General features: G+C 47.1%; 1 protein-coding gene across 2 annotated transcripts in view; it reads left to right on the top strand.

Annotated features, from left to right (window-relative positions):
- Nucleotides 1-8,853, top strand: part of Acox1 (acyl-CoA oxidase 1) — a 28,113-nt gene that overhangs the window by 12,079 nt on the left and 7,181 nt on the right. Inside the window, exons 3-7 of one of the 2 annotated variants that reach the window (XM_031351789.1) lie at nt 4,736-4,896; nt 6,504-6,611; nt 7,042-7,161; nt 7,513-7,628; nt 8,151-8,320. In XM_031351789.1, the coding sequence (XP_031207649.1) occupies nt 4,736-4,896; nt 6,504-6,611; nt 7,042-7,161; nt 7,513-7,628; nt 8,151-8,320 (675 nt within the window). The remainder of the gene's footprint in view (nt 1-4,735; nt 4,897-6,503; nt 6,612-7,041; nt 7,162-7,512; nt 7,629-8,150; nt 8,321-8,853) is intronic. The other variant, XM_031351790.1, reaches the window with a different exon arrangement.

Here is an 8,853-nt window from a genome sequence, read left to right as displayed (position 1 = left end):
CAGACACCCAGGTGTGTGAGCAGTGTCACAGACACCCAGGTGTGTGAGCAGTGTCACAGACACCCAGGGCTTCGTTCAGGATGCCACACTGGCAGGACAGGCCTAGACCATCTGAGGGGAGAATGCTGTAATAATGTGGCTTCCTTTCTGGATGCACTGACCTGCGTCCTTCATAGGAGGCCTTAGGTGTGAAGTGTAAGGAAGTTTATGTGTCTTTTTAGTCTTCTCTTGTTGGCCTAATGTTTCTGCTTTAAGTTTAGAGAGAGGACAGACTTAAGACTTGAACTCCTAGCTGACATCAGAAAGTGGACTCATAGGTCTTTCTCTGGACCAGTTTGCATACTTGTAATTTGGGATATTTCTTGTCTCTAGAAAGCGCTGTCAGGGTGCAGTGGTAGAGGACTAAGTTTTGCTTCTTGGTGCTTGTTCATTTTTGGTCTTCTTCCCACCCTCATCCTGTCCTGCAGGTTAAGAGGTCAAATCTGTTGGTGAATTTCCATGTGATATGTATCCTGCTAAAGAACAGGTTAAAGCACAATTCTTTCCCATAAAGGAAAAGGCAGAGCCTATCAGTTTTGCCTTTTCCCTTTATGCCTTCTTGTCCCTTTAGACATAGCAGGAAATCTTGGCAGACCTGTTCCCGGGGCTTGAGCAAGGAGAGGGCTGGGCTGCGGAAGTCGCTCTGCAGTCTCTAGTGTTAGAGGAACGCTAGGAAATCAGCCGTCCATTTCTTCAGGTCACAAAGCAGGTGATCAGTTGAAGATCTTGCCTCTTGATAGGGATTATGTCTTTCCCTTAGTTCTAGGAAGGTGAGGCGTCTGTAATCAGCTGCTGCCCTGGAGGACAGCCCTGGCGGGCTCCTCTCACTGAGGAAGGCTCCTTTCTTCCGTCAGACTTGAAAGATAGCAAAGTTCATCTCATGAGTCTTTAATCGTCCTGCATTGTGTCTTTGTTGCTGTCCCCGTCCTAGTCTGAGTTCTTCCAGACTGACTGGACCCTGTAGCTTCTCCTGAGACTTGTGTCTTGGGTTTAGGTTATTGTATTTTCTCAGCTTTATTCTGTCTGTCTGTCTTTTTCCTTTGGTGCTAGGATGCTCGTTATGCTCATTAGACAAGCTGTCTACCACTGGTCAGAATCCAGAGTCCCTTCTTGCTGCTGTAATCTAACTTTTTTTTAAAGATTTATTTATTTATTATATGTAAGTACACTGTCGCTGTCTTCAGACACCCCAGAAGAGGGCATCAGATCTCATTACAGATGGTTGTGAGCCACCATGTGGTTGCTGGGATTTGAACTCAAGACCTCTGGAAGAGCAGCAGTAAGTGCTCTTAACCGCTGAGCCATCTCTCCAGCCCTCTAACTTCTTTATAAGAATAATGGTTGCCTAGCATACAGGAGGCTCTCAGTTCAACTCCCAGCACTGCAGTAGAGAAAGGGAAAAAAAACTATATATATATATACACACACAGGCATGTGTTCATAAACATATATACTATTTGGGGTTATTCCTTTTGTCTATTATTACCAGAAATGAATCACCTCATTGAAGGAAAGGCCTTTTTTGAGGCAGACAGATCTCTGTGAGGCCCGCATGGTCTACATAGTAAGTTCCAGGCTGATCAGGGCTGCACAGTAAGACCCCGTCTCAAAAACAAAATAAAAGCACCTAGATATATTTTTATTCTTTTGCGTGTGTGTGTGTGTGTGTGTGTGTGTGTGTGTGAGAGAGAGAGAGAGAGAGAGAGAGAAAGAGAGAGGGGGGGAGAGAGAGATTGATTACCACAAGTGTGTTGGTACCCTCAGAGGTCAGAAAAGCATAGCAGATCCCCTGGAGCCAGAGTTACAAGACTTGGGAGTCCTGGGTGAGTTCTACATGGGCCTTTTTGTTTTCTTTTGAGACAGCGCTCTAAGTAGCTTAGAACTTATTGTGTGGAGCAGGCTGGCCTGGAACTCTCATCAATCCACACCTCTGACTCTGGAGTGCAGGGATTGCAGGAGAGCCCTGCAGTACCTCACAAAGGTCTAACCCAGGCTAGCTTCAACTTTCCCATCCTCCTCCCTCCCCTACAGCACTGCCCACCTCGAATGCCAGCACCAGCTACTGACTTTGAATGCTGAAAACAACTTGGCAGAGATTTGAGTTAGGCTCTGGCAAAGCCTTTTATTTTCTTGGGAAGTAATTCTCTCATGCTCCTCTCAGGCAGAGACGAGCTAACTTCTTCCTGTGAGTGAGATCTTTGGGAGGAGGTGTTTGTGGGAGACAGGGCTTATGAAAGTCCCTTTATAGACTAGCCTCATCCCAAACTTGTGGGGCTCTTCATGCCTGATATAAGTGTGGTCACCAGCTTGACCTTGTGCAGGCGAGGCATCCACTGTGCTAAAGGCTCAGCTATGCCCAGCCAGAGCATTTCCCCTGCTATTGGCTGCCAGCCTATCCAGCTTTGTAGCCTGTGGAAGGAGAGACCGAAGAGATCTTTCCACATAACAGCTTTAAAAGAACTGACTTTAACACTTCGCCAAATGTAGTGCCGGTACTTTATAACTTAGGACAGATTTTCTCACAGTAGTATGTATCACAGTCATGCATAATCAACTTCAGTAGAGAAGCTATCATGTGCCTTGTACATTCCTAAATGTTATCGACTGCAACTAAGACTTATGTTAGCTACAGGAGCTGTCCGTCAATCTGATTTAGTGCTTTCCCGCCTTCTCCAGTGTACTTGACATACTTGTGCTGGTCCTTCTGAAGCACCCTACACAGATACAAACCTTCTGAGTCTGAAGAGGGCTGCTTCCAGGCTCCGCCTTCACCACCAGGCTTGGCTTGTTAGCAACACAGAGCAGCTCTCCTGAAAGCAGAAAGCAGAGTGTTCCCAGCCCCCAGGCTCCCCGTCCGTCCGGTGTCTGGTCGTGTATTTCTTTTCTTACTGGGTTAATCCTTTTGGGAAGAGAGTGCTGAGGATTAACCCAGGACCTAAGATTCCACTCTGAGCGTCCCCAGTCTGGTGCGTTCTCCATCCCTACTTAAATCCAGGGCCTCCTGTAGAAGTTCTAGGTTTGCCTGTAGGGATCAACAGTGGTTTGGTTTTGTCTGTTTGTGATAGAACAAACCCAAGGCCAGTTGTTTTACCACTGTGCTATACCGCCATTCCCAGCACTGGCATTGTAAAAGCTAGGAAAGCCCATGAGTGAAGAAGGCAGCTTGGGGTGGTAGCCAAGGCTCAACGGTTAAGAACCCTGGCTGCTCTTCCAAAGGACCTGGGTTTGATTCCCAACACCCACATGGCAGCTCACATCCCTGACTGTAACTCCAGTTCCAGACACCTTAACACAGACAGACTGACAGACAAAGCACCAATAAAATAAAAATAAGTTATATATTTTTAAAAAAGGAAAGAAAAGAAAAGGGTGTTTAAAGAATACAATTTGGTTGGTTTCGATTGGCTTTTAAGGTAGGATTCCTCTCTGTGGCCCAAGCCGGCCTTGAATTTCTGTCTTTCTGCCTCTGCCTCCTGTGTGCTGGGATTACAGATGTGCACCGTCACAACCAGTTCCACTGATTGTTTTCACTGTTTTTCTCCAATTTTAAAAAGACTTCAGATTCATAAGGAGTTACAAAAGCAGCAGCACGAGTCCCCACAAACCTTTCACCCTCTCTTCCCGGGGCTGACCTTTTGGTGTTTCTAAGGAACATGTGGATTTTGGATGTTCTCCACCCATGTTGGACTTGGAGATTAAGCTTGCCCACCAGAGACCAGAGACAGGACTAAGTTGCAAACCCTTGTCCTGGTCTGCCCCCATTGTTTTGATGCATGTGTGGCGTGTGGCCATCCATTTTCCTTTATTCTCTATGAGTTGGGGAGGTTGACTTTACCTCTTGTGAACGGTTAGCTGGAAGTGCAGCCACTTGCCCCGAGAGAGCCCAGTAGGCTCCTGCTTACCTGGGAAGCAATGCTTGTCAGCTCCGCAGCTTAGATGGAGCAAGCTGAGAGGATGAAAGGGATGTGGTCCAGGCTCTTCTCTAAGCTGATGCAATAGCATGATAATGTAAGGCAGCTGTCATGCACAGGTCTGTAATTAGCAGCTGTAATGGTCGTCACTAGAAGTTGCATGTCTTTAATTGATGCCATTTTGGGATGAGGAGCACTGTCAGTTCTTGTGTTAATTTGCACCAGTAGATCCTGGCTGAATATTTGATATGGTGAACTTGAATGAATTTGTTATGTGAAGACTGTGGGTCTGTCCTAGATATTTTCTGAACAAACAGTATCCCAGTCGAAACACTTTACTAAAATTGTGTTCAGGAAAACCTTAGCCAGGGTTTTATCACCGAGAGAACTGCCATGTTCTCCTGTTTCTGCCCTACCAAAGGGCACCTTTGTCCCCATTCAAACCTCCTTTTCAAAATTTTATTTCCTTTCACTTAATCACCAGGCACCAGTCTTACCTTGAACATATTGTTCAGTGCTGTATGGGTCTGGGTCTCCACAGCCTATCTCTGCTACTTAAGAACGATGCCATTGTTGGCTCTGCCGATGTAAGAAAGATGAACATTGTTGAGAATCATAACTAACACAGAAAAGGGCAGTGCTCCCATCCATGGTGAAGTGCACATAACTGATTCATACTCACAGTTTGTTTTTTTCTCCTTCCCTGCTCTATCTGTCCACTTTTCTGATTCTTACACACCTGATGACACTTCCCTCAAATGCCTGTCCTTGGTATTTCTTCGAAGCTCTGTGCACCGAGGGCATCCTGAGCCTTTGGATCTTCACTTGGGCATGTTCCTGCCCACATTGCTTCACCAGGCCACCGAAGAGCAGCAGGAGCGTTTCTTCATGCCAGCCTGGAATTTGGAGATCACGGGCACTTATGCGCAGACAGAGATGGGCCATGGTACAGTGTATTTAGTCTACTTTCTGCAGGCCTGACTAGGTGGGCTGGAGCTGGTGATTTTCTCATGGCTTCTGAATTGGTGTCTGTCTGCCATTCATTTGCGTCTGTCAGCTTGTCCCCTTGTTCTGAGGAGTCAAAGTCTGTATTCTACACAGCCTCTTTGGTGCTGGATAGTTTGGGGTCTTTTGTTTGTTTGTTTGTTTGTTTGTTTGTTTTAAGGCAGGGTTTCTCTGTATAGCCTTGACTGTCCTGGAACTCACTCTGTAGACCAGGCTGGCCTCAAACTCAGAAATCTGCCTGCCTCTGCCTCCCAAGTGCTGGGATTAAAGGCCTGCACCAGCACTGGCCAGTTCTGAATAGTTTTTTTTAGGTTCCTCACAGGATGCAGCGTGTCTGTGCTGGGTTTGGCTGTGTCTGTGAGGACATGTCACCTCACTGTCTGTGTACTATGGCCCCGAGGGCTTCGTGGGCAGCAGGGTTTACTGCGTGCCTGGGTTCCTGACTTCTCCTTTGAAGGCTGTGGCTCACCAACTATCCATTTCTGTGGCTCAATTTGGAAATTTCTAGATGTTTCAAAGTGTTCAGTGAGGCCTCAAAGGCTCTCAAAGTAGGTTGTTAAAAAAAGTCCTCAGTGTTTATTTCAATGTAAAATGCCAGCCACTTTTTTTTTTAATAGTTCTTTTCAAAGAATTAAGATGTATAATGGTCCATCTCCACTAACACATGAGACTAAACACGAACCATCTCCTCGTGAGCAGCAAACACTGAGGTGGAGCCTGGCCCGCAGAGTGAGCCCAGGCCTTGTTGGACCTATACATTATTAATGTTTTCAAGTTCTTAGTTTCCATTTTAGTGGCCGTTCTACCATCAGCTGCCATGAATGTCCAGAAGGTCTACCTGGAGTCTGCTTGTCCTCACAAGTGCTGAGGGAAATGGCTCACTAGCGTCAAAGTCGTCACGTTCAGACTTAGGAATAGGACCCAGGCTGGCAAGGTGGCTCTGTGCTAAAGAAAAGTTCTTGCTGCCAGGCCTCATGTTCTATTCCCAGAACCCACTTGGCAGCTGAAAACTGATGCCCACCAATTGCTGTGCATACTCATGGCACCTATGTACATAGGGTAAATGGAAGGTTTGTTTGTTTGTGTTTGTGTTTCGAGACAGGGTTTCTCTGTTGTAGCCCTGGCTGTCCTGAAACCTTCTCTGTAGACCAGGCTGGCCTCAAACTCAAAGAGATCCTCCTGCCTCTGCTTCCGTAGCACTGGAATTAAAGGAGTATGCTACCACTGCCCAGTAAAAGAACTGGGTTTAAAGTAAAGTAGCCATCCCTGTTACATAGAGGACCACAACTTGCCTCTGCATTTTCTTTTATTAGTCTAAATAAATATGACACATTCACTGAGCCACACTTATAAGTGGGATGCTCAGGATGCTGCCGCTAGCCGCCTGGCTGGAATTGTCTGATGGGACAGTAAGTGCGCTGTGCTTGTCACCCACAGCCCATCTACAGACACATGGCTGGTGTTTAGCTGCCTCTGAGGCACAGCTGGTCTGTTTTCTTGGTCTTTTCCCTCTCTGCTGTACTGAGGCCATGTGATCTCTGTCCCCAGGAACTCATCTCCGAGGCTTAGAAACCACTGCCACATATGACCCCAAGACCCAGGAGTTCATTCTCAACAGCCCCACTGTGACTTCCATTAAGTGGTGGCCCGGGGGACGTAAGTTGGATTTTTTTCTTTAAACATGTTTTGGATGTTTGTTGTTGTTGAACATTTTGAGGACTTATTATGAGGTTGTGATAGAGAAAGAGGCAGTTTATTAAAGAGAAGAAAGCGTTCCCAGGAAAGGAAGTGAGGTAAAGTGCAAAGACAGGTCCAGAACCAAAGCCTGCATTGCACCAGAGACCAATAAAATAAAAAATGAAAACACAGGAGCATAACCAAGTGTGGTACACACTTGTAATCCTAGCACTTGAGATTCAGAGGTGGGAAGATCAGGAGTCCACGCTTAGAATGCCAGTGCTCGGGACTCAGAGGTGGGAAGATGAGGAGGTGAGAGAGACCGTAACTTGAGCAGGCTCCCTGCTCCTCGGCAGTGACTTGAGCAGACACACTCTCCCTGCACCCCCCCCCCCCCTTACTGTTACAGTTGGGAAGACTTCGAATCATGCCATAGTCCTGGCTCAGCTCATCACTCAAGGGGAGTGCTACGGCTTACACGCCTTTGTTGTCCCTATCCGTGAAATTGGGACCCACAAGCCCTTGCCAGGTAAGGATTGTTCAGCTGATATCAAGGTAAAAATTAAAACTGCAAGGGGCTGGAGAAATAGCTTAGCAGTTAAGAACACTGGCTGATCTTTCAGAGGACCAGGGTTCAGTTCCATCATTTACATGGTTGCTCACAACCATGTAACTCTAGTTTCAGGGGATCCAACACCCTCTTCTGGACTCCTGGGCATGCATGTGGTACATGGTCATACATGAATGGAAAATACATGCATAAAACAAAATAATGAAAATAAGTAACTGCAAGAAGTGTAAGGCACCGTTAAGCGGAGTGGAGGGAGGCAAGGACCTCACACGCACGACCGTCACACGTGCTTCCTGTTGTCTGTTGTAGGCATCACTGTTGGGGATATCGGCCCAAAGTTTGGTTATGAAGAGATGGATAATGGCTACCTGAAGATGGACAATTACCGTATTCCTAGAGAGAACATGTTGATGAAATATGCCCAGGTATATTTGTTTACTTGTTTCTGTTATTTGGTAGTAGATTGTTAGTGTTGAAGTGGGTTTTCACTGAGACTAGCTGAGCTGAGGATCAGAGCACTCCTGGCCCCGTTGCAGAAGGTGATGCGCTTTCTCTGCTGACGGTGACTTAGAAGTAGCTGGGATGTGTCTGGGAAAAGAATCAGTACCTGGTGAACCTGTGGCCCGCAAGCCTTTAAGTAACGTGGAGTCACCCGAAAGGCCAGTTAGACATCAGATTATTAGCCAAGTAGAGTGTGTACTTGAGAGGCGGACGGAAGTGAGTTCAAGGTCAGCCTGAAATACATAGCAAGCCCATGTCTTCAAATCAAGCCCTTGCTCCAAAATCTCTGGTCCAGGTCAGAATAGGGAGCGAAGATGTAGTATTTCAGATGGGTTGCCTGGTCCTAAAGAAGCCAGGTTCCCTGCTCTTCCAGGGAAAGCACGTGGAGAATTAGTACGTGGCCTCTTGGCCTCACAGAAAGACACTTCGGCTGTTTGTTTTTCCAGGTGAAGCCTGACGGTACATATGTAAAGCCTTTGAGTAACAAGCTGACGTATGGGACCATGGTTTTCGTAAGGTCCTTCCTCGTGGGAACTGCAGCTCAGAGTCTGTCCAAGGCTTGCACCATTGCCATACGATACAGTGCAGTGAGGCGCCAATCTGAAATCAAGCCAAGGTGAGGGTGGGATCTGAGATAAGCTTGGTGCTGAAGGCTTGCTCTGACCCCTGTTCTTAAGAGGAAAGATAGAATAACCACATTATCCACCTCTCTACCCTGGCACCAGCACCATGGTGCTAGGTGTTAATCCAGGACCCCACGCATGCCAGGCCTTCCAAGGATACAGCACCTAGCATGCATGATGGGAGGAAGTGAGGGCAAGCAGGCTGCCTCTGCCATCTCCAAGATTGTGGTTAGAATGCAGTGTGTTGAGCCTTGTGGTAGGCTTTATAACTTCCTCTTTACTTGTGAGCGGACCATTGGGTTTCTGGGTAGTTTGGAAATGCAGCTGTCTCAACCATACTGGCTCCGTCATAGAGCGCTGTCCTGATGTCAGTGCAGTAGAATGAGTCAGAGCTTCGCAAGGATGCGGCACATGCCGTTAATCCCAGCATTTGCAAGGCAGAGGCTGGCAGATCTCTGAATTTGAGCCAGCCTGGTCTACAGAGTGAGTTCCTGGACAGTTGGACTAAACAGGGAGACCCTGTTTC

This window comes from Mastomys coucha, unplaced genomic scaffold (genome assembly GCF_008632895.1).
Source record: "Mastomys coucha isolate ucsf_1 unplaced genomic scaffold, UCSF_Mcou_1 pScaffold5, whole genome shotgun sequence".
Classification (NCBI taxonomy): Eukaryota; Metazoa; Chordata; class Mammalia; order Rodentia; family Muridae; genus Mastomys; species Mastomys coucha.
Note: the sequence above shows the minus strand (reverse complement) of the source record. Positions and strands in the feature narration are given on the sequence as shown.